General features: G+C 33.6%; 3 protein-coding genes across 4 annotated transcripts; all 3 read left to right on the top strand.

The window, feature by feature from the left end:
• The first annotated feature begins 3,844 nt into the window (after positions 1-3,844).
• LOC118031855 (V-type proton ATPase subunit d2) lies at positions 3,845-13,128 on the top strand. The gene is made up of 10 exons (XM_035036353.2): positions 3,845-4,228; positions 4,348-4,468; positions 4,854-4,961; positions 5,045-5,147; positions 10,959-11,039; positions 11,139-11,224; positions 11,392-11,451; positions 11,550-11,598; positions 12,217-12,351; positions 12,737-13,128. Exons 1-10 carry the CDS (start codon positions 4,048-4,050, stop codon positions 12,866-12,868), a joined length of 1,056 nt encoding a protein of 351 aa, XP_034892244.1. The 5' UTR covers positions 3,845-4,047; the 3' UTR covers positions 12,869-13,128.
• A 922-nt stretch (positions 13,129-14,050) lies between these two features.
• LOC118031852 (uncharacterized) lies at positions 14,051-19,442 on the top strand. The gene is made up of 8 exons (XM_035036351.2): positions 14,051-14,470; positions 14,545-14,722; positions 14,796-14,893; positions 15,518-15,623; positions 15,867-16,084; positions 16,871-16,913; positions 17,932-18,185; positions 18,618-19,442. The coding sequence occupies exons 1-8, from the start codon at positions 14,295-14,297 to the stop codon at positions 19,027-19,029; spliced, it is 1,485 nt and encodes a 494-aa protein (XP_034892242.1). The 5' UTR covers positions 14,051-14,294; the 3' UTR covers positions 19,030-19,442.
• Positions 19,254-22,055, top strand: LOC118031854 (uncharacterized). Of its 2 annotated transcripts, XM_035036352.2 has the most exons (4): positions 19,254-19,391; positions 19,503-20,990; positions 21,393-21,506; positions 21,596-22,055. In XM_035036352.2, the coding sequence occupies exons 2-3, from the start codon at positions 20,511-20,513 to the stop codon at positions 21,477-21,479; spliced, it is 567 nt and encodes a 188-aa protein (XP_034892243.1). In that variant the 5' UTR covers positions 19,254-19,391; positions 19,503-20,510; the 3' UTR covers positions 21,480-21,506; positions 21,596-22,055. The 2 variants fall into 2 exon arrangements, with proteins under 2 accessions (XP_034892243.1, XP_073261914.1); XM_073405813.1 differs by having other exon boundaries at positions 21,393-22,055.
• Positions 22,056-24,594: the final 2,539 nt, after the last annotated feature.

Here is a 24,594-nt window from a genome sequence, read left to right as displayed (position 1 = left end):
TATTAGAACAAGCCAAAACTCAAACACTTTCTATCTACTATTATACATTTATATACAATCATAAATACATGCCTAAAGTTCAAACAACCTACTACAAATCTAAGCTAAAATGCACACATTTCATCTTTTGGTTATTTGATTTAAAAGCAAGCCATAAAAACCATAGTAATGAAACTTCGTCCAGCTTTACAAGTTGACCTGAGACCCAGGCAACTCAAGGCCTTGATTGGATTTCAAATTATAAAAACTTGGGCTTATAACTAGCCCAATCAAACTCGGGAGACCCGCCAGGTCAACCTGAAACCTAAGTGAGACTCAAGTTTTTTTTACATTTGTTAAATTGTTTTAATAAATTCAAAAAATATAAAATTAATTTATGAATACTTAGTCTCACATATTTTTTATAGCCTACATCCATATGTATTGTTTTTTTTTAACTTTTTAATATGAGATAATTATACTTCACTTTATATTTCTTTATTGTTTATATCTACATTAATTGTTTTTTAATTTTTTGATGTGAGATAAATATATATGGCTACATTCACATAGATTGTTTATTAATTTTTTGATGTAGGATAACTATACTATACTTTAAATTTTTTTATAGCCCACACCCAAATGAAATGTTTCTTAATTTTTAAAATGGGATAACTATATATAGTATACTTTCATATGGATTGTTTCTTAAGTTTTCGATGTGAGATAAGTATACTATATATTTTTATAACATATATCCACATGCATTGTTTCTTAATTTTTTTGATGTGGGATAACTATATTTCGCTACATCCGCATGGATTATTTATTAATTCTTTTATGTAGGATAATTATATTGTACTTTGTATTTTTTTATAGCCCATATCTATATGAATTGTTTCTTAATTTTTTGATATGGAATAACTATGTATATCGTATATTTATATGGATTGTTTCTTAAGTCTTTGATATGGAATAAGTATATTACACTTAACTTTTTTTTTTTCTAGATTATGTTCACTTCAATTATTTCTTAACTTTTTAATGTGGGATAACTATACTACACTTCACATTTTTTTTTTTATAGCTTACATCCACATGTATTATTTCAAAAAATTTCCATATGAGATATTAAAATCTCAAACATATATTTTTTTTATTTTCTCGAGTTGATCTAGGTTAACCTGTATAACTTAGGACCTAACCTCTTGATCGAGTCAACTCCCAACTCGTGTTTAATAACTATGATAAAAACTTACATTGGCATCCAAGTTTTTACCTGTAAAAAGAGCAAAGAACACACCCATTTTCATCCCTTGGTTAATACTACAATTATTGTACAACATTCCATGAAAAGATAGCTCATGCACCCTTTTGTTATTATTGCAAAAGGTGGTAAAAAACAACACCATTTCATCCCTTTTATAGGACTAAATGTTGTACAATCAAACAAATTAAACGCAACCTTCATCATATTTTCTTACTTACAAACGAAACCAAAACACTCATATTTTTCCTTCATCCAATATGTGAGAAAATAAATAGTTTGAATAAAGTTTGCCTGAATTGGGTATGGAAGAAGTGGTTTTAGGTCTTTCTTTAGAGTGTTAAAAAAAAAAAACAGAATTATAGAATAAAAAAGGCTAAAACAAGAGAGAGAGAGAAAGAGAGAGAGGATATACACCAATTGAGATTTGATTTGCAACAGGCAGTCTAATCTAGTCAAACTAGGACACTATATGGTTTTAGGTTTTAACTAGAGCTACATACCTTAGTTTTAAGCAATTTTTTTTTCTTTATAGAAAGCTAGGATGCAAGTCTAAAACTTTTATAAAGAGACCAAAACCCATTTATGCCCTTTTGAAGTTCAAAACATAATAGAAATAATAAAATTTAAATCTATCCAGAAATTCATTGTAACTTGAACCCTATTTTGGTTTTCAACCTACATGTAGAGTTATAAAAGTTAAAATAGATCAACAAATCAAGCTTAGGTAAGTTAGAAAGCTGAGAATGGGATCTAAAACTTTTATGAAGTGCCCAACTCTAAACTATTTTTAATCTTTAAATTTAGAAATAACAACATCTCTTTCGCAGCAGTAACAACCTTCATCAATATATAACTCATGCTCTATTTGGAATAAATGTTTAGGTTTATGTCTAATCTTCCATTTCAATCTTTTTGAGTTACTTTTGCTTCATTTTGTGCCTAACTTTTGTTATGTATCACAATACTATAATTATAAATAGTGTGAGTCTTGGTGAAACCTATATATATATATATATATATATATATATATATATTTTTTTTTTTATGGTTTGTGTTTTGATTTTCTTCCTTAACATTATTTATTTAAACTTTTGAAATGGTTAGGTCAATGAGTCTCCTAGTTTTAGAAACTAACATAGATCTAACACATGATTTTTAACCCTAAAAAGAGTTCATTTTTTTGTTTTGTTAAGTTGATGACATTTTATTTAAACTTATTTTTTAATGGTTAGATCAATGAGTCTCCTAGTCTTAAGGACTAATATAGACCTAACATATAGTTTTTAACCCTAAAAAGAGTTCATTTTTTTGTTTTGTTAAGTTGATGACATTTTATTTAAACTTATTTTTTAATGGTTAGATGAATGAGCCTCCTAGTCTTAAGGACAAATATAAACCTAACACATGGTTTTTAACCTTAAAATGAGTTCAAAGTACGTAGTCAAGTTTTCATCAAGTTGGTGATGTTTTGAATTGACTTGTTTTTTAATAATTAGGTTGAAGAGTCTCATAGGATCGTCGTAAACCTAACATGTAGTTATTAACCCTAAAACAAGTTCAAAAATGTGTCAATAAGTTTTCAACAAGTTTTTGTCAAGTTAGAGATGTTTTGATTAAACTTGTTTTTAATAGTTATGTCGATGTGTTAGTATACATGCCATGTAAACAATTAACTGGTTATTCATGACACTGACTTTGATAATGTGAAAGCATATTTATTATCAATATATTATTTATTTATCTTTAATATTTATTTATGTTTGATTAATGAATCTAATAATTAATAATAAATCTAGAGTAAAAATAAAGTTTTTAAGAAAAAAACTTTGCAAAGAAAAATTATAAAATTGTTATAATTATGAGATTTCTATTATATCAAAGCATTATTTCTAAATGTTCATGATCGATGCTTTATTAATATTAGATATTAATTAGAGTCATTGACACTAGTACATATTATGTTCTTTTCTTTATAAAAATAATAATTAATCTCATAAGCTAAGGTATAAGAGATACGTAAAACTAATATATAAGAGCTTGTTATATGGTATATATATTAAACTAACTCGAATGAAAATTCTATATAGAAATATCAATTATATTTTATAAAAAACAGTGAAAACATATTTTTTATGGTGGGATGCCACATAGCTCTCTTGTCTAATTTTATGTAACTTGGATCATGTATGGCATTGATATTATTACAAATGTCAAGCTTTTTGAAATTATTATCAATATCTTTCCATTGTTTATTAATAAAAATACTTTATTAATGAAATTTATGAGTATAGGTACTAAAATGTAAATAAAAAATAAGTGTAAACAATGAAATAAAACAGCTTATTAAATACAAACATTTCATATGTACTTATTCACACTACCATATTTGTAATGGAAAGTAACAAATATCCTTGATGATTAAATTATATGAATATAGATAAAACTCCCGTTGAAATACGGGCTCAAAGCCCAATTGTGAATCAGAGCCCCAACGTTTTCAGTCCATAAATCCAAAAGTGTATTATTGGCTAGCCCAATAATAATAATAATAATAATAAACAAGAGAAACAGATCAAATTATCATTTAAAATAAATAAATAAATAAACACAGAACCAGGCAGCACTGTCCTTCCTGTCATTACCACAAAAAGGAAGTAAAAAAGAGACATTTTGATCCTTCAAGATTTGATTACAAGGGGAGCCTGCCCTCTGGTTCTTCTTCACCTTGTTCATCGTTGTCCTGAAGAAGCCACAAATATTTGAAATAATAATTAAAGAAGATCTATCTGGGTCTGAAAATGTACGGATTCGAGGCCATGACATTCAACATCCATGGAGGGTACTTGGAAGCCATCGTGAGGGGACACAGATCAGGGCTTTTAACAGCTTCTGATTACAACAATCTCTGCCAGTGTGAAACCCTTGATGATATCAAGATGCATCTCTCTGCTACCGAGTACGGTCCCTATCTTCAAAACGGTCAGTGCAGTCTTCTTGTTTTTATTGTGATCTATCTACTTCAATTTTGTAATTAGTTGAAGAGATCTGATGATTTTCTGTTATCTTATGATTTTTATAATTCTAATTTTGGGTTGCAGAACCTTCTCCGTTGCATACCATTACTATTGTGGAGAAATGCACTCTGAAATTAGTTGATGAGTACAAGCACATGCTAACGCAAGCCACAGAGCCCTTATCCACCTTCTTGGAGTATTGCACGTATGTCAACACCCTTTTTTCCATCTACTTATTTGGTTTCCTTGTCTCTTAAGATCTTTGGGTGTGTGTTTTTCCTCTATAGATAGATCCACCATGTGCTTTGAAATATGATATGAGGTTACTGTTGCATATTGCGTTTCAATATAGAGTTTCGTGTAAGTTTATAGATATTTCGTTAAGGTTAGTCTTGGATCGATCAGCATAATGTCTACTTTTTGCTACTTTCGTCAGCAGTACCCAACTTGCCTTCTAGGAAACAGGTGGGCACTGCATTAGGGCAATTCGTTGTGCATATTGTTAATTTAGGAGGTTGGTTTCATATTTTTTAATTGTTCTAGAAATAGGCAGAGAAGGCTAACCCTTGTCCTTCTTCTGTTTTGACCAGATATGGTCACATGATAGACAATGTTGTCTTGATTGTAACCGGAACCTTGCATGAGAGAGATGTTCAGGAGCTATTGGAGAAGTGCCATCCTTTGGGCATGTTTGACAGGTTTTGTTATCCTACGTTGTGCTGCTTTTTAGTCTTGATAGTTTATGGAACCTTTCTTGATTTCTATTTTGTGTTGCCCCCAGTATTGCCACCCTGGCTGTTGCTCAGAATATGCGAGAGCTTTACAGATTGGTGCTTGTTGACACACCCCTGGCACCGTATTTCTCAGAGTGCATCACATCAGATGTATGTTACAGCATCACTTGCTTCTCTCCCTTCTAATTTCTTTTGACTTGTGATATTCACTTCTGTGCCAAATCTTTCATACATTGTTGTGTGGCATAAAATAGGCTTTTATGGCAGCTTGAAATGATCGACAACTTGTTCATTCCTGTTTGTCAGTCACATATTATGCTACCATGTTGTTTGTTGATGGGTGTGAGGACTTAGTGTGGGGAGAGAAATCAACACAAAACAACAAAGAACAGAAAATTGTTGGCTAAAACTATAAGAAAATTGAAGTTGGAACTAAATAGGCTTATGGTTTGTAGCAAACCTCTCAAACATATAAGGATTGATTATATAATACAAAACATGTCTGAATAATAACCTAGCAACCATATATATTCTAGTTCTAGGCCTAAATCCTAATCCTCATAGGAAAAAAAATCCTTATTGAAAGTTATATATCTAATATAGAATCCAACTAGCATTATTATTCCTAAACTAAATAAAAAATGTAAAATAACTAAGGAACTAACAAAGGAAAAATATATAATAATCCAGAAGCCCCTGCGTCCATCCCCTCGGATTGGAAAACTTGACTCAGGTGAGAAAACCTTCATGGATTCATCATGTAACTCAGGTTCAGCCTTCTTCAGCCATCCAAGTGCTCTCACTAGCTTGTTTACTGAACCACTTTACCAAAAATTGCTTGTACTTTCTACCTCATCTTGACGTGACCTCTTTGACATCCAAAATCTTTTTGATAGCATCTTGTTGCACCTTTGGTAGTTGAAACATTTGCTCTGCAACTTCAGCTGCTTCTCCATCAAATCCCTCAAATGGAAATAGATCACGTACGTTAAAGATTGGACTGATCTGTAAATCAGGAGGCAGCTCTATAACCTAGGCATTGGAACTAATTTTCTTTAATATTATACATGGCCCAAAATCTTTTCAATAACATCTTGTTGTTGCACTTTTGGTAGTTGAACCATTTGATCTGCAACTTCAGTTGCTTCTCCATCAAATCCCTCAAATGGAAATAGATAACAAACGTTAAAGATCAGACTGATCTGTAATTCAGACTGCAGCTCTATAAAATAGGCATTGGAATTAATGTTCTTTAATATTTTACATGGCCCAAAATCTTTTCTATAACATCTTGTTGCACCTTTGGTAGTTGGACCATTTTCTCTACAACTGCAGCTGCTTCTCCATCAAATACCTCAAATGGAAATAGATTACAAACATTATGGATTGAACTGAGCTGTAATTCAGACAGCAGCTCAATAAAATAGGCATTGGAACTAATTTTTGTTAATATTTTACCTGGCCCAAAATCTTTTCGCTAACATCTTGTTGCACCTATGGTGGTTGAACCATTTTCTTTGGAACTTCAGCTGCTTCTCCATCAAATCCCTCAAATGGAAATAGATCACAAACATTAAATATTTTACTGACCTGTTATTCAGATGGCAGCACTATAAAATAGGCATTGGAACTAATTTTCTTTAATATTTTACATGTCCCAAACTTACCTGACTTGAGTTTATGATATTTTCCCTTAGGAAGCCTTTCTATCTTTAAATTGTCAAGTACCAAATCTCCCTCCTCAAACTCTTTGACCTTGTGATGTTCATTTGCAGCAGTGGCATAGGATTAATTGCTAGCCTTTAAAGCTTTCCCTACTTCTTCATGAACCCTTCTAATTTGATCAGAAAAAGCCTCACTGTCATTACTAACTCTAGCTTCTGGAGGTAATGACACCAAATCAAGAACGTGTTGTGGCTTGAGTCCACATGCTGCTTTGAATGGTGTCTTCTTTATTGATCTATTAATTTAATTGATATAAGCAAATTCAGCTTGAGGAATAACCAAATCCCAACTCCTTACGTGATTTCCAACTAGACATCTCAGAAAGTTTCCCAATCTTCAATTAATAGATTCAGTTTGGCCATCTATTTGAGGGTGATAAGTGCTGGAATATTTCAATTCAGTCCCCATTTTCCTCCATAAAGTCCTCCAAAAGTGCCTCGTAAACTTAAAATCCCTATCTGAAACAATTGAAGAAGGTACACCATGTAATCTCATGACTTCTCTAAAGAATAAATCAGCAATATATGTAGCATCAGAGGTTCTGAAACATGGAATAAAGTGTGCCAGCTTTGAAAATCATTCACCATAACAAAAATAGAATCATATCCCTTCGCTGTCTTAGAAACTCCAGAGAGAAAATCCATGCTCAAATGAATCCATGGAGCTGTTGGTATTGGCAGAGTATACAAACCAGTATTTTGTTCAGTACCTTTGCTGAATTGACACTCAGAACAACTTTTTACCAACCTATTCACATCTCTACACCTGTGGTCAATAATAACAATATATCACCATTGCCAAAGTCTTGTCTTTACCAAAAGAACTACCTAATCCATTACAATGAAGCTCCAACATTATTTGTTCGCGCAATGATCCCTTTGGAATACATAATTGATTGCCTTTGAATATATAACCTTCATGCAACGTATATGGTAACTGATCCAAACTTGTTGGCCCGTTAATTTCTCCAAAATCAGTTTGAGATAGGGGTCTGTTTGATACTTATTTTTGAGTGCATCGAACCCCGCAACTTGCATACTTATTACAGTTAATAGAGAAGACTGCCTACTTTGTTAGATTCACCAGTCTTGTATTTCAAAGTAAAACTGTACTGATCAAGAAAAGAACTCCATTTAACATGACGGTCATTCAACTTCTTCTTTGAATTTAATTATTTTAATGCTTGAAGATCATAATAAACTACAAACTCGAGATGCCAAAATAGTGTTCCCAATGGTCATATGGCTCTCACCAACGCATGGAACTCCAAGTCATAAGTAGAATTTTGACATTTATCATCATTTAGTTTCACATGTAAGTAGAATATCATTTGATTTGACCTAGTTTGTGAATGGAAATCCACTCTAAACAGCTAAGAACAGAAACTTTAGGGCTAAAACTAGAAGAAAATTGAAGTTGGAACCAGAAAAATAAGTTTATGGTTTGTAGAAAACCTCTCAAATGTATAATGATTGATTATAATATAAAAATGTCTGAATAATAACCTATCAACCATATTTACTCTAGTTCTAGGACTAAATCCTAATCCTCATAGGAAAAAGAATCCTTATTGAAAGTTATATAGCTAATATAGAATCTAACTAGCATTATGATTCCTAAACTTAATTAAAAAAATGTAAAATCACTTAAGGACAAATATTTATTCTTCCAAAAGCTCCTGCGCCAGTTCCCTTGGGTTCAAAAAAAATAAAAAATTCCTTGTGTTGAAAACATTCTTTCCTCGATCTCTTGTGGATGTCCAACCAAGACTTGCCATCCTTTTTTCTTTCGAAACTTCAACTGTATGACAACATTTAATAACAGCCTTAGCTCCCTTAGGTTAAATCTAGCAATATGAACTTTTACTTGTGATTTCACCTCTCGTCCATTCATCTTCAAAACAGTAGACTGTATGGCATGGATTTGCATCAACATGTCTTCCCAACTTAGAATCTTTGTAATATCCTATCCTTGAGATAATATCGTTCAGGAAGTAAAAAGAATCATTATAAGTTAACCCAATGAATCTCATTTGTGGATCTATAACTATGATATTCTCTTTATACTCAACTTTTAGATTTATATTGGCATCATCATCATTGTGTTCATTGTTTTCGTCTTCTTGCTTATCATCAGAAGAAACATCATAAATTGGTTCTAAGATGCTACACCTTCTCCAATCTTCCTCTTCTTCATGGTCTGTGGTTATCACTTTTTGAATCTCCAAAGATTCCTTTGTCGGATAAATATCTACTTCTTCATTTTCTTCAACATACTCATCATAAATAGGTTATAGGACATCATCTTCTTGTTCTTCTAGCGCAGCTAAATCCACCCTTCACTCTGACAATCATAAGAATTATGTGTCTCCACAAGTGAAACATCAAATTTGGGAGCTGCTGCCAGCCTTAGGAAAAGTAGATCCAGAACTGTTTGGAGCCCCAAACCTCATCAAACGTTTCCTCTTTTCAATCCTCTCAAGGTTGTCAAAGTTTTCCCCACTAGGATGGTTGGTAATAGAAGCCTCTTGACTGTTTCCAAGAGCTGTTTGGTCATCCTTAACACTCTGAACAGCTCTAGCACTGCTTTGCGCAATCCCATGGTCTTCCAAACACTGGCCTCCTTACACCATATCACCATATCATCCATCAATGCATGCTGCCGTGCATCTTCAAGACTAAATAATCAAACATATTATCCCTAATAGATTGATTCAAGCCGACTAGATAGCATGATGTCGCTCATTACCTCATTCAGCCCTATGTGAATTGAAAGGTTGTTGAAATCAGTCGTATACTTCTCTGCAGAAATACTTCTTTGTAATAAATGAAATTTTCCATACAACTTCTTTGTTTAATCAGGTGGTAAAAATTGCTTGCGCAATTTTGCTTTCATATGTTCCCAAGTGCTGATTTTAGCCTTACCTTGCTGTGCATGCTGCTCTTCAACTCTCCTCTACTGTTGAAGTGCAGTGCCCTTCAATTTAAGCTTAACGAACAACACTTTCCTATACAACTCCTTTGTTTAATCAGGTGGTAAGAATTGCTTGTGCAATTTTGCTTTCATATGTTCCCAAGTGCTGATTTTAGCCTTACCTTGCTGTGCATGCTGCTCTTCAACTCTCTTCTACTGTTGAAGTGCAGTGCCCTTCAATTTAAGCTTAACGAACAACACTTTCCAAGCTTCAGCCATAGTTTTCCATTCAAAATAATTATCCAAGCTAGCTTCCCAATCTAAATAATCCTCTACATGCATCTTTTCATAAAAATCAGCAACTTCTATCTTAATTCCTCCAACGGCATGGGCTAAACACTCTTCAAATCCACCTCTTACTCCAGCATCATGAAAAGGGTCTTTGTCCACCCCATCAACATGTTCACCCTCAAGATCACCTTCTGACATGTCCAAGGGGTTGTGGTTACCTTCCAGATTCTCCATTTGGGCTCCCATGACAATTCTTCAATTTCTTGTCTCAGAGCAGCTATATCTACTTGGTGATCTTGATTTCCTCATCCACATCTAGCACGTCTAGCCATGGTTTAGGATCAAAACCTAAAGTAATCTAGGATCTTTTATGCTCTGATACAAACTTGAATTAGCATAGGAAGAGAAATCAACTCAAAACAGCAAAGAACATAATCTTTGGCTAAAACTAGAAGAAAATTGAAGATGGAACTAGAAAAATAGGTTTAGGGTCTGTAGAGAACCTCTAAAACGTATAATGATTGATAATAACATAATAAATGTCTGAAAAATAAGCTAGACAACCCTATTTATACTAGTTCTAGGCTTCAATCCTAATCCTTACAGGAAAAGGAATCCTTATTTAAAGTTATAGGGCTAATATAGAATCTAACTATCATTAGGATTCCAACTAAATAAGAAAAGTAAAATAACTAGGGAAAAATATTTAGTAATCCAAAAACTCCTGCGTCATGTGATGCTGCTGAATTAAAATTATTGACCAATAAACATTGACAAACAAGATGATTTTGGCCTATTAAAGACCATATGTTTTTACCTGATTAACATCGTAACGAATTTATTCACACCTAGTTGTTAACTTGTATGTATGCTCACATGTACACATGTGCCTCCTAATTGGTCCTTGACAGCAAAGGTGGCAGTAGGATCTTTGTTGTGAGGTGATTTGAATATTTGATTGTTTCTATTAACATCTTTATGTTTTTATATCTTCTGGATTTTCTGCCTGTATTAATGTTTTGGCATCTATAGGACTTGGATGACATGAATATTGAAATTATGAGGAATACCCTTTACAAGGCATATCTTGAGGATTTTTACAGGTTTTGTCAGGTTAGCTTACCCACAAGAAGGATAATGAAATCTCTTTCTGGTATATGAAGTTCTGCCTTTTTTTTCTTTTCTTATAAACTTAATGTGATCTTTGACCAGAAACTTGGAGGTGCCACAGCTGAGATAATGTCTGACCTCCTCTCCTTTGAGGCTGACAGAAGGGCTGTCAATATCACCATTAATAGGTTTGTTAGTGTTCCCAGTTTAAACTTGACAGAGAGAGATATTGAGCTATTTTTTATTTTATTATTTAATTATTTATTGATTTTTTTTTTTTTTTGGGGGGGGGGATTAACTGTTAAATTTACCTTACCATCCATTCTGATGTCATTGATTTGTTTTCTATGTTCAGCATTGGCACTGAGCTGACCCGGGAGGATCGTAGGAAACTGTACTCGAATTTTGGCTTGCTGTAAGCTATTTTCTGATGCTTGATTCTTGATGTGCCTTCTGTAATTTCTGCTGTTCTGTAATGCGCCACTCTGATGAGCTTGTGCTTTCATTGAACAGTTACCCCTATGGACATGAGGAACTTGCTGTCTGTGAGGATTTGGATCAGGTCTGTGATGGATTTATGAATGATTAAAATCTTTTTCCTTTTCCGGTCAAAGATCTTCTTCCGATCTGTGTTCCTGCAGCCTTGTGCTTTTTCTCTTTCCTTCTGTTTTTCAATAAGCTGTTGTTAAATGGGGTCTTATATAGAACTGAATGATTATGTGGATTGAGATTACCTGCTTGGTTGTTTTTGGAATGGTTGGCTTATGGTAATGATTATTCATTTCGGAAGATACATGTAAATAAACATGTTAGTAGGAAATCCTCCCATTCATTTTTGTTTCAATTCAATTTTCATCAAGGCCATGTTGAGATCTATTTGATGTCTGTGTGTTACTCGGCCAAATAGTTGTGCTCTTATTGGTCTTTGAATCTTTCAAGAAGAAACTTGTAACATTAATTTGTTTTCAAAACTTTGTAAGGTCATATAGTGAATTTTTTTCAACTGTCTTTTTGATCATTTGATGTGATGAGTGGGTAAAATGAAATTATGAAGGATTTCTCTATAAATAGTTGCTTGACACAAGTGTTTTTATCTTTGACTTGTTTTTGCTTTATTTCCTAGAATGATGTATATAACATATATCGTGATTCTGGGTCTTCTGCTTGTTTGCCATTGCAGGTTCGTGGTGTCATGGAAAAATATCCTCCTTATCAGTCAATCTTTGCCAAGTTGTCGTATGGTGAGAGTCAGCTGCTTGACAAAGCATTTTATGAAGAAGAAGTGAAGAGGCTGTGCTTAGCTTTTGAGCAACAGGTTTGTGCTGGTGGCTGAGTAGGGCATATATACTGATTCCATATTCTAAGATGACCCCCTCTTTTGGCCCCATATATCTTGTCTGTTCAAAGTAGATTCATATATTGCAAGGAAGAGCATGGCTTATTTTTTATGGCTCCTTTTGTTTTTTTGTTTTGTAGTTTTCAATTTGAGCGTTTTTACATTCTGGAAACAGTATTTTGTTCATGAATAACCCTCAATTTTACAACAATTCTGAACTGTTGATTTCTTACTGCTTAAAAAGAACCTAACTGAAGTAGCCCTAGCATGCAGTGGCATTCATATAGTCCCCTTCTCTAGTTCATTTAATTCCTGCTATCCTCTTATGCCTCATGAATTGCTTGATGTCTTCTTTGGTCTGCAGTTCCATTATGCTGTCTTCTTTGCATACATAAGATTGAGGGAGCAGGAGATCAGGAATCTGATGTGGATATCTGAATGTGTGGCTCAGAATCAGAAGTCTAGAGTTCATGACAGTGTTGTCTTCATATTTTAGCTGCTTTACAGGCCATTAGAAATGAAACATGTGGCCTTTTTGGATAATCCACTGTAAATTGCCTTTCCATGACGCTGTTGATGATCTTAAGCTGCAGAGCATGCCTAGTTATACTGTTTGGAGATGTGGGTTATAAAATAAGTGGTGAAATTGTTTTATTTGTATTCCCAAAATGAAAAATACTTTATTTGTTATTTGGAGGCACAAATAATGTATCAGTATTCAAAAATATTATGGTTGTGGAGAAATGACCTTGTTTAGCATGGTGCAAGACGACTGACTGGTGATGATGCTATAATTGAATTTCTGATGTTTGGAGTATATATTATCGTTTTAGTGGGAGGAGGAATTATACAAGTAATTCAAGCTTGCATGAATGAATGGGGATTTGAGTATCTGTGAAGAAATGAGGATCCACTGCATTAAAATGGGTACCAGCCATTGGATTTCTTGACATGGACAAGAAATATAGATATTTATGAACTATTTATCAGTTTTGAGTATCTAATAGATATTTATTATTTATTAATTAATAAAAAATTATATATATATATATATTAAATAATAAAATAATGAATATTATTTGAACTTTTCGTTTTCTTTTTCTTTTTCTTTGGTATAAATTGAAATTCACTAGTCTAGATTCAGTTAAATATATGTGTAGGATGTCTGCCCTAGTGGTATTCAATTTTATTTGAGATTAATTAAGATAACTACACTCTTCAATAAAATATCGATTAATTTTTTACTTTGTTAAATAAAGTTGTATCATTTTTTTCTAATATTAGCAGGTGATTTTTTTTTTTTGCGTCCCTACATATTTTCTCTTGTATATATTTATTTTTATTACTTAAATAAAAATATGATTTCAAAAACATTTTATCAAACACAACTTTACTTATAAACATATTGTGAGGTAATTTCTTTCTACTCTAGTCTTAGTTAGAATTAGTAACTTTTTTTATTTATATATACATTTAACGCTCAATTTAAATCTAATTTACAATTTAATTTTTTTTATAAAAAAAAACGTTGAAAATACTTGCAATTTCATTTTTTGTTTTGTTAAAAACAAATTTGATCTCAAATGTTGCGAAGCGTGGGCCAAGCCCACTGACTAGTCCATCTCTATTATCTCTATTCTAATGTAAGGTCGGGGCAATTACATTCGTTCATCATTGAATGTAATTTTATTAAAAGAAAAAAGAAAAAGAATTGAGACACGCAAGAGTGAAAATCTTGAAGGTTCAGAGTCAGACACAAAATAGTTGCCTCTTGCTTCCTGTTAAAAAAGAAGAAGAAAAAAAAGCAGAGGGAGATCAATCACAAGTTTTCTGTGCGCACACTAACAAAAAGGAGAGCCGGCTTTGCTAATACCAATCTTGATTTTGTTAATCTTCTTTATGCCAAAAGAAAACTGGAGAAAATGGAAGCAGAGCCATCAAGCACAACAGCAACAACCAGGATTACGGATTTGAACGAGGACTCACTGGCTCACTGTGCCACTTACTTGTCCCTTCAGGACCTCTCCAATTTAGCCACGACCTGCAAATCCCTCAAACGCGTTGCTTATTCTGATCCCATCTGGCAACACTGCTTCAGGTTTCAAGAATCCATTTCCCTTTTCTTCTATTTATTTACATCTTTTGTGTATTCGAATCAATTCGTACATGCAGGGAGCATTGGCCACACGAATTGCTACAAACTTCAGGGTTGAGAGAGGCATATCTAAAACGACGTGTTGCGGTTCAGCAATTCAAGTTTGTTGATCCTTTGGTTGCTGGCTTGTACATTACAGATGCCAAACCTTTTGATCATATCATTTTGGACAAGAATGATATTACCTTTTCCCAGGTATATTAACCCATCTACTTTTTTTTTTTTTTTATGACATTCATTGTGTTGTAACCTTTTTATGGTTGTTTAGGGCTCCTTGGTACAAATGAAAAATATTGATAGCTTTTTAAATGGAAGAGACGGTTTTACAGCGCTGAGTGATCATAATGCAAGAATCACTTGTATGAGGTTAGACTTTCTGATGGGCTTTCTTTTGCCATTTCTAAACTTGTTCCTGGGTACGTTTAAGGAGCTGTTTTAAGTATGCAGGGCAGCTAAAAAAAAACAAAACCAGGGAATATAAGAGAAATTAAAACGAGGAAATCAAGTATCTTTTGGTTGATTTAAGAGAAGCTAGAGAAATCTAGTCATCTTTGTTTGGATATATTGATGGAAAAGAAAAGAAAACAATTTTTTAGAGGATATAATGAGCAAAATTCCGTCAAAGATTTATTTTCTCCTCGTTTCCCTTCCTTTCCTTTGTTTTCTTTACAATTCATAATTTCAGCATCCAAACAAAGGAAGGTGACTTAATTTCCTTTACATTACTCTCCTTTCCTTTCCTTTCCCTCAAAATATAAACAGAGCTAGAATCTGTATTGTTGGGTGAGCTGAAATGTTTCTTTGGACCCGACTGATGCAAGGAATATTAGTGTGTGACGAGGAATTTAGTTTGTGGGTGTAAATAGAGAGGAGTGAGTTTGGATAGTTAGAATGCTTACTTGGAAATTTTTTTGTTATGCTATCGTTCATTTTAACAGAACTGGAGTTTTGTGCGATTGTTTTTTGAGATATGAAGAATGATATGTGCAGATTGTTTCCCCTTAGTGAAACCTCTCTCTTTCGAAGTGAGACACAAAGGAAGGAAAATGTTTTGGTAACCTCAAGTTGCGACCATTCCATTCGTCTCTGGTGGAAGGTACACATGAATTATTGATGTTGCTAATTTTTCATCAAAGTGAGACTGTTAGATTTGTAGCTCTCTTGTTACCAAATTCTTACTAGGTCATACATGCTTTCAACTGCTCAGAAACTTTAGGACAACATAAATTATCAGTGGTTCCTGTTCTATGTTGGTTTCGTAAGTTTCTATTGACAAACAGAGGGAATGTTTTGTCAATTTTATATGATAATGTTTTATTGGTCTCGTGCTTTTCTGTAGGGTTCTTGCCAACGGTGTTTTAGAGGTCATAATGGTCCTGTTTTGACCTTGTCTGATAAATTGTTAGGCGATGGTAGTGCCAAAGTACTGGCAAGCGGTGGGGAGGATGGTACAGTTCGACTTTGGTCCCTCAGTTCAAGTGGAAAGCGTGGCCAACATGCTTTAAAGGCTACACTTTACGGACATGAGAAGCCTATTAAATTGATGTCAGTTGCCGGGTATGAGTTGGTTTCTTAATATAGCATCTAATGCTTTCTTACCATGAAAACTAGAAGAAAGTAAAGTTTTAGCCTTTTATTGTTTTCGCTAATATCTTCGAAGTTGTTTAGTCTTGTTAACTTGCTATTATGAAGATTGGAGGGAGGAAACATTTTGCAAATCTTTTTCTTTCGGTTTTATTTTTTAGTTCTTCTAATTTCACTGAATTGTGTTGAGGTTATCATTGCCGTAGAAGAAGAAGCAACTTCTAGTCAGTTAACATATATATATATATATATATATATATATATGTATATATTTTTAACACTGAAGAAAGGGGATGCAGTCTCCTATTTGAATTTAATTTTGATCATTGCTGTATTCATTGTTGATTTTCTCTAGTAAGAAGTGATAGCTTCTGTGAAAATTGACTAGAATGGTTTGAGGTTCTAGTTTGACCAAATATAACCTTTGGTGGTTTATTTCTCCATGTTAGTGGTTTTGATTTTATAGCCTGTGCAAGTTTTACTTGCAAAAATTACCAGTTTCATAGCTGAAAAGAAAAGTTGATAGATTACATGGTTTAATGGTGCTGTGCTTTGTTTTGGTGACTGAAAAGGATAACATATGGTTAGTAATGAGTAATCATCCAAAGTTCTTGAAAGCTTTTGGCAAACATTATCTCTATTTATCCGGGTTTGACAGCAATTACTTCATGTGGTGCCTAGCATCTTATTGTGATCTTGAGTGGTAGTTCCTTGAGATTTATCTTCTCCCATAGTGACACTAATCCATATTTCCTTCAGGCACAGAACATCTCTTTTGGCAAGCATCTCAAAAGATTCCAAGGTACTCTTTTTTGATCTTTTGAGTGCAACCTTGCTGTAAAGCATACTGATTTTCTGAATTATTATCTGACCTGTCTAGATTACATAGACAAGTTCTGTTTTTTATTTAGTTGTCCTTTCAAAAAATATGATAGTCCATGTTCAAACGCTACTTTTTTCAGAACTATGAGAGTCATAAGTAAGCTTGAATTTTGCATATATGGACAATGGGACCTGGTTGAGGAATGTTTGAAACATCAGGGACATAATTGAAAGATCTTTCTTTTGGGATGTAATTGAGAATTGGTTAATAGGTTATGGACAAAGTATAGGTTCCCCTAGAAATCGTTTTCACCCTAAAGCCCTTTAGAACAACATTTTCATGTTTATGCGTAGTGGCCTGCTTGAAACTGAAAAATACATTTTTCCAGCCCCAAAATACTTAAGCTTAAGAGTACGCATAAAATTGGTACAAATTACTAGAAGCGTCAGTGTAATGGATGACAACTGTGTGTGCTAATACTGCATGTTGAATCTTATTATTGTCTATGGCCTTATCGTTTTCAACTTCTTCACGAGTGAACAAATATAATCTTTCTCACTGAATTCTGTAGTTAGTACCTGTTTCATCTATTGCTTATGGTCAAACTGGTGGATGCCTCAGGTGAAATGAAGATCTCTTACAAAGGATTTTGTTCTGTTAGGACAAGCAGCTATTTTAATATACTGTAGAATTGTTGAACTTGTGGCAGTTCATTGTTCCAAATTTTTATTTTTGGTGAATCCTGTGGCGTAAAAAATAATCAGGCTTGCCCTGTTTGTTGATGTTCTAGATGCATACTCTGATTAGTGCATGGACTGGTACCAGACATGGATTGCCATGTCACCTAAAACATTATGATGGTTATCCTGGGAAATATATCATGTTTCAACTTCATAGAAAATGGTCCAACCCATAATTTACTTAGAATCTTTGATTGTTCTGCCGTTTTGTTTTCTGGATATTGATTGATCATTGATGTCTCTGGTGATCCTAATAGGTTAGGGTTTGGGATACCACGACATCATCTGCTGTTCGTTCATCATGCTGTGTTGGAATGACTTCTGTGCCTGGCGCACCCGTTGATGTGAAGTGCTGTGAATCATTGTTATATGTTGCTGCTGGTTCCTCTGTCGTAGCAATTGATTTGAGGACAATGCAAAAAGTTATCACTGTTGCTATCTACCAACCAAAACTGTGTTCATTTGCCATTGTGCCTTCAAAGCCCTTGATCTGCACTGGTGGAATTGACAAGTAAGGCATTTTATGGAAAACAGTCATTTACCTTTTACAAGTTTGTTTATAGGCTGTTGTCATTATTCAAATAGGTGTCAATGCTCGTGACAAACTAAAAAACATTTATGTGCCGCTTACACCACACTGTATTAATTCATTTTTCTTTGGATGGCCAAGTTTTCAACTTCCTAATGATCTGTCACTTATGCTGTTTCTTTTGAACCCAATATGAGATACTTGTGGGCATCTTTTGTTTTTTGTTTTGTTTTTAATGGGTCAGCCCATGCAGTAGACTAATAATCAAATGCTATCTGGACAGACCAGATTCAGTTTTCGTGGATGGACAGAGTGTCAACTTCTCTACACCTTCTCACTTTGCCATATTCATTGCACCTAATATGTATGCCATGTTGTGAATTTTTATCTGGGGAAAACTTTTTAATACTGCAGAGCCAAGCTTTGGGATATAAGGATAAACCAGGAGACTCTGAAACCAGAACCAGTAGCTGAGTTAGATGGGCACACCGGTCCAGTGACACTGTTGCACATGGATCCATACAAAATAGTTACAGGGGGGCCTGAGGATTCTTACATTAATGTTTGGGAGACTGACACTGGCGCACAAACAAATTCCTTTATTTGCTGTCCTTCTGATGCTGCAAGTAGCAGCTCTGGCATGGGGTGTTCAGCCATGGCTGTGAATGGGACACGGATTGTCACTGCTAGCCATGGTGAAGACCATGGACTGGTATGCTTCAGGGACTTCTTCAATGCTACCTGTGCTGTTTCAAAACGTGAAGATGTGCTTATTTCCAAGTTTTGGGATCCACAATCTTATAGCGATGGTGATGCATATAGCTAGATAGCTGAGTGGATTTTCTTTCTTAACTCAGCATGAGGTTTTGTTATCAAAATGATTCTCTGATTTGTGCTTACGTCACTGGTGAGCTTTTCTTGTGAATAGAAGAAATGCAATGGGGTTTGTTTAATGAAGTGATGCAGGGCAGCCCTAGGGGCTGTTCCGAATATGACTTTTAGAGGCTGTTTTAGGGCTGTAAGAAGTGCTTTTATGTTGATTTGTGATGGGATATGAGGAAATATGCAGATGGCCTCTGGGAGTCTCACAAGAGTCATGCCTAGGAGATGCACTGATTTTTGAGTGATTTTCATGTCGTGGGGTTTCAGCCACGCCTCCATGAAACAAAACAACGTTGAATTTTAAGTGTGAGTAATCAATTTAATGTAATGCATTGGCAGGGATGCCTCCACACGTGATGTCCCTTTCCTTGTCACTCTTTTGAAGCTTAACCCTTTCTTCTCTACTTGTGTTTGAAGGTGATAACTCACTGTACAGTATGGCTGCAATTCACTGGTAGATGAGCAGTACTGGGGCCACTCCCTGTCGTGATCCATGATATTATCTTACCAGCATTTAACAATCTACTCTGCTTCATGCCCTTCTCCTAGATATTTCTATTTCTGCCATTACATCCCACCTCAGCAGATATTATAGGAGTATTAGCAACCACACTGATGGATCAGTATTTATGGCTTTTTGTTTGATTCTTCAAGATTGCTTTTCAAAAAGCTGTCTTTGAGAGGGTTATAACCTCTTGTTCTTGGACTTGACTAAATGCTGTGCCTGGATGCTTCTAGTCTGGCGAGATATTGAATCCATCATCTTCGGGCTCACAAGATATTCTTTAATGAATCAGATATATTTTACCTGAAAAGAACATAAATTATAAGTATTTTATTATGATAGAATACAGATATTTTGTGATAGGTCAATCTTTTCCTTGCAAGAAAGAAGAAAAGCACTTGAGGGGCTATAAAGTGAGAAGGGAAAAACATGATTGCGCCAGATTCTATCTTAAAAGAAAAACCTTTAAATTATTTAAAGGGATAATTGATTTTCCCTTAACTAATTCCAATTTAATTATCAGAGAATCTTCAAATAGATAAATTTTTTTTTTTACAATGAACGGCAATGATTTATTTGCATTTTCATTATTATTTGCATTTTCACCATGAAAGAATGAGTTAAATTATCAAAACATGAAGATTAATGATTTCATCTCGAGTTTAGAGCTCTACCTTCGAACCCACAGGATTAAAAAGGACCTCATCACATTTATATGTGATATCCATCCTCCAATATCTTCATGTCTTTATTATACAAGCAACATGAATTTATCATCCAGAAAATCAAATACACTGATAAACACCAAATAAAAGATCAATTATCCACACGAGCACTGTGCAAACTTAATAAAAACTTGCCTTGCTAAACTCTTTTGACAGCTCAAACAATCCCAGCCTAGTTGGTAAGTAGAGGCAACAATGGAGGGTGACAATGAATGGGAACAAATCCAATGCCCAACAAATCAATTAAGAGAATGGGAAATGGTTGCTCTTGGAGACAACAAGAACCATCTTCAGGCTGACCCCCCCTGTATCTTCCCTCCAAGCAACCATGAAGGCCTTCAAATCCCACAACCACCACCGGAGCCACAAACCAATCCTGGCCAACCATGTTCAAGTGCTGTATGTAATGTGAAGGCTGAGAAAATAACCGGGTCTGACTCCATGGCGCCACAAGTGGAGCGAAATGGAATTGGGAAGCTTTTGAGGTCCGGGGGATTTTGGATAGCAAGCAGAGTTCATTATTATGTGATTTACAGAGGTGGGTTTCGCTCAATTGCCTCGCTTACTGTATTGGTAGCAGCAGTGTCGCTATTCTCCAGGTTCCGAAGGTGGAGTAAATGGATCCAGGAAGAGAGAAAGAATCATCTCATCCTTCGTCTCAAAGAGAAAGACCAGGTTCCACTTTCTCCTTGTTTTTTCTTGAATTTCTAAGCATATCGGATGCCTATTTGCATTAGTTTGGAAGCAGCATACCTAAGCTAAATCGCGAGGCCCCGTAGCTCGGATTCACTATTAAGAATAAAGAATAATGCCATTTTTTTTAACTGTATGCCATTAGTGGGGAGTGGTGACAGTGAAGAAACCTAGGAATTGGATGCTAGAGTTCATTAGTGAGAAAAGCTAATGTTTAGTAGAAGTGGCAATTTAAGAAACACACACATTTTGGCTATCCTCTAGACAATATTCTTGGCTTTGCAAGCAAAATTCATAGCTAGGTAAGTACTAATAAAGAACACATGGCGCTGTGAAGTTGTGCTTTCCGTACGCATGCTTTCTTACATGATTAATATTCTGCAGACTATTAGCCAGCTCTCGCTCCAAATTGCACAAATGAAAGAAATGCTATTGTCGCGTCGCAAGGTTGCAGTCATCCGAGTTGGTTGACTGATCGATCTTCCATGAAAGCTTACGGTACGTAGTTCAGGAATTCTCCACAGCTGCTTAAAAAATTATATGAAGAGGAGAAACGAGTACTGATACAGGTGCGTGCGTGCTGCTAGAATCATGAATATTGATTTGCTGAGTGGACTCGTTTCAATCAGTTCCTTCAGTTGGATATAAGCAACTATGTACTGTCCAAGCTTGTTTCCTCGATCATTTTTGGTTACCTGGGCTCTTAATATCAGCAAACAGTTTCAAATTTCAAGAATGGAAGAGTGCTTATAGGGTCTAATATGTTTTATGATCACTTGTTCAAACTTGTTTTATCCGATCCCTATGTATCGTATGCAACCCGGACACAGATACAAGTAAGTAGCTCACAATTAAACGGCTGAAAATACACAGAACCTCTCCATCGCTGTGCATTCAAGTTCCATCTCCATAGCATTAGCTTCATGTTTAATGACGTCATGTGTTAAGAAGATCACTACTGCAAATAATGAACTTGGATGTAGTTATAAAAATCAGACATTGGCAAGCTCAACTAAATGCAAATTCAGCATCGGAGTTCTTTTTTCTTATGATAATTGCAGTGTCAGTTTCCTTAAAATCTCTTGATGAGCCAACTTTTAGAAGGGCAAAATTTTACAGGGAAATATTACACACATGAAATTATGTTGTGGTAAATTGTCGGTTCAAATAGTGTTTGGGAACAAATATTTCAGATGATCAAAGTTACTAGACGAATCTTGTCAAATTTGTTAGATTAGACCTTCATGTACTATTATATATATATATATATATATATATGAAGTAGATTTTTTTTTACGATTCAATTGGGGCTGAAAACTAGACATCTTAAGCTTTTCAATTATTTATAGTAAGCTCAGTGATTCATCCAAATGAGAGACAATGAAATGTTTAAAGTCATGTCTGAAATCTGCTAAAAATGTGCGGTAATTGAAGATTTAAGCTATATGGAGAAATTATAGCATGAAGAATTTGTTTTTATTATCCTATTTTATTTATTTATTAATAATTATTTTTAATTTGGATTTGTTCTAACCTATTAGATATTGTTTAGGGGTTTATTTTATTATTAAATTTGTGTTAGTTAATTACTAATCTAGGTCTATTAGCTTGTAACCCAAAAGAGATCCATTAATGATAGTTAGAAAAGGCTATATTATATTTTTTTTAGCTGTAACTTTGGGCAACAAGTTGAAGAATGAACTTGAGTTTTTTTTTTTTTTTGGCAAAACAACCTTTTTTTTTATAGGGATAAAGATCATACACTAACTTATCGAAGATTAACTAGCTTCTTGATGTCATTCGCATACTTATGATTCTTAGATACAAGGTTATTTATGGATTTAAGTCCTTTTTCTAATGTCTTTAATTCTTAGGATACATAGTTATATTTGGGTCAATGTTCTATTAAACCTGTTTTTCAGCTTTCTAAGTTGTCATGTATTTCGTTAAGGGTTAGTTGACTACGTGATCAAGAGACCCGCATCAATAATATATTTATATAATATGAAAGTAACTTCTATATATAAAATAATGTATTATATATACATTTTAATATCTATAATACAAACTCACATTTAACTACATTTAATTTAAAATAAAAAATTTGTTGAATTCATTGCATATTCCCTCATAAATTACTGTTTTCTTGAATAGTGATTTGGATTTTTTTTAGTTCTTCATTTTTTTTAATTGGGTATTTGCAAATAAGGTTCAATGAGATTTCAAACTCATAATTTATTTTGAATAATTTCCTATAGAGGATGTCTTAACTAATGTTCAATTTGGAAAAGATAGGATTCGGTTTTGTTGGCTAACAAAAAATGAAAATTTGAAGACCAAATTCAAATAAACAAACATGCATCCTCTTTTTTATTACTATGTTGTCAGCGTCTTTTCTTAAAAATTTACCTTAAGATTTTTTTTACAATTTCTTATTTTGATACTTGTAATTTTTCTATCTTGTGTTGTAGTTTAAAATTTCATTTCTTTACATATTAGTCCTTGGATTTAAAAGAGGAGAGAAAGCCATTGAAAAACATCAAAAGAAAGAGAAAATGTTATTTTAGCCATATTCCAATAATAAAAAAAAATCATTCTTGATGCTAATAGTTTCATTTTCTCATGAGTTCAATAGTGGTGGTGTTTTTCTATAAACATGTTGGAAAAAATGGATAAAGGTTCATTATTTATTTTTCAATTTGGTTGATTTTTGCTTTTTATAGTGAATTTAGGGTATTTTGGAATTGAAAATAAGTTTATCGAGTCTCGTAAGGTGTTTTAAGGTATTGTCATGAGAAACGGAATTAAAAATTGGTTTTTAGGGTAAAAAAATTTAAACATTGATTTTTTGACTACCTTTGTAATGGTCCGAAACTGAAGTTTAAGATGATGTATTGTTTGCCGCAACAGACAACAAGTCAATTTTTTTAAAAAAGCATGTCAATTGCCCCCCAAAACATAAGAAAAATGAAATCAACTCGAGCTTGAGCTTTTGGGTTGTTTGCTAGGCATAACAATATTGACCTTCTCTGTTCTTTTTTTTTTTAATTTTAATTAATACCTTCCTATTTTAATGTATTTTTTTTGCTTTACATAATTTTTTATTTAAATTTTTATTAATATTATCTATGTTATTTTTAAATTATTAATCATTCGATTAAAAGAAAAAAAGATTTCAAAACCATATAAGGGCTTTGACCCAAGTCATAGGTCGAGCAAGTTAACTTAATTTGACTCAAGTCTATCCATAATCTCATTGTCCTTGTCATAACCCAATTTTGGATCCCAAAATTATTTTATGAAAAACACTTTTTATTCAAGAATTCAAAAAAATAAAAAAAATAAAAAAAAATCCCAAAATATTTTCAAGACAAAAGTTGAGTTATAATAGACCAAGATGTTAGAAGAATAGCCAGATTGGGGTATTTTGACAAGATGAGAAGAAAAAATTAATTTAAAATAAAGTTAAAGGTTAAAATCTAATTTAACTAAAATTAGAAGAATTAATAAGTTGAAGGACTCAATTAAACTTTTAATAGGTTTAATTGAATTTAATTAAAGATGTAATTTTAAGAAAAATTAAGTC

Source organism: Populus alba, chromosome 17 (genome assembly GCF_005239225.2).
Source record: "Populus alba chromosome 17, ASM523922v2, whole genome shotgun sequence".
Lineage (NCBI taxonomy): Eukaryota > Viridiplantae > Streptophyta > Magnoliopsida > Malpighiales > Salicaceae > Populus > Populus alba.
Note: the sequence above shows the minus strand (reverse complement) of the source record. Positions and strands in the feature narration are given on the sequence as shown.

Excerpts from the sequence above, each read along its gene's own strand:
- LOC118031855 (XM_035036353.2), top strand. The coding sequence starts at position 4,048 with ATGTACGGATTCGAGGCCATGACATTCAACATCCATGGAGGGTACTTG. Across the intron at positions 4,962-5,044 it reads CCTTTGGGCATGTTTGACAG|TATTGCCACCCTGGCTGTTG; the intron begins GTTTTGTTATCC and ends TGTTGCCCCCAG. Across the intron at positions 12,352-12,736 it reads GCTTAGCTTTTGAGCAACAG|TTCCATTATGCTGTCTTCTT; the intron begins GTTTGTGCTGGT and ends TTTGGTCTGCAG.
- LOC118031852 (XM_035036351.2), top strand. The coding sequence starts at position 14,295 with ATGGAAGCAGAGCCATCAAGCACAACAGCAACAACCAGGATTACGGAT. Across the intron at positions 14,723-14,795 it reads ATGATATTACCTTTTCCCAG|GGCTCCTTGGTACAAATGAA; the intron begins GTATATTAACCC and ends ATGGTTGTTTAG. Across the intron at positions 16,914-17,931 it reads GCATCTCAAAAGATTCCAAG|GTTAGGGTTTGGGATACCAC; the intron begins GTACTCTTTTTT and ends TGATCCTAATAG.
- LOC118031854 (XM_035036352.2), top strand. The coding sequence starts at position 20,511 with ATGGAGGGTGACAATGAATGGGAACAAATCCAATGCCCAACAAATCAA. Across the intron at positions 20,991-21,392 it reads GTCTCAAAGAGAAAGACCAG|ACTATTAGCCAGCTCTCGCT; the intron begins GTTCCACTTTCT and ends AATATTCTGCAG.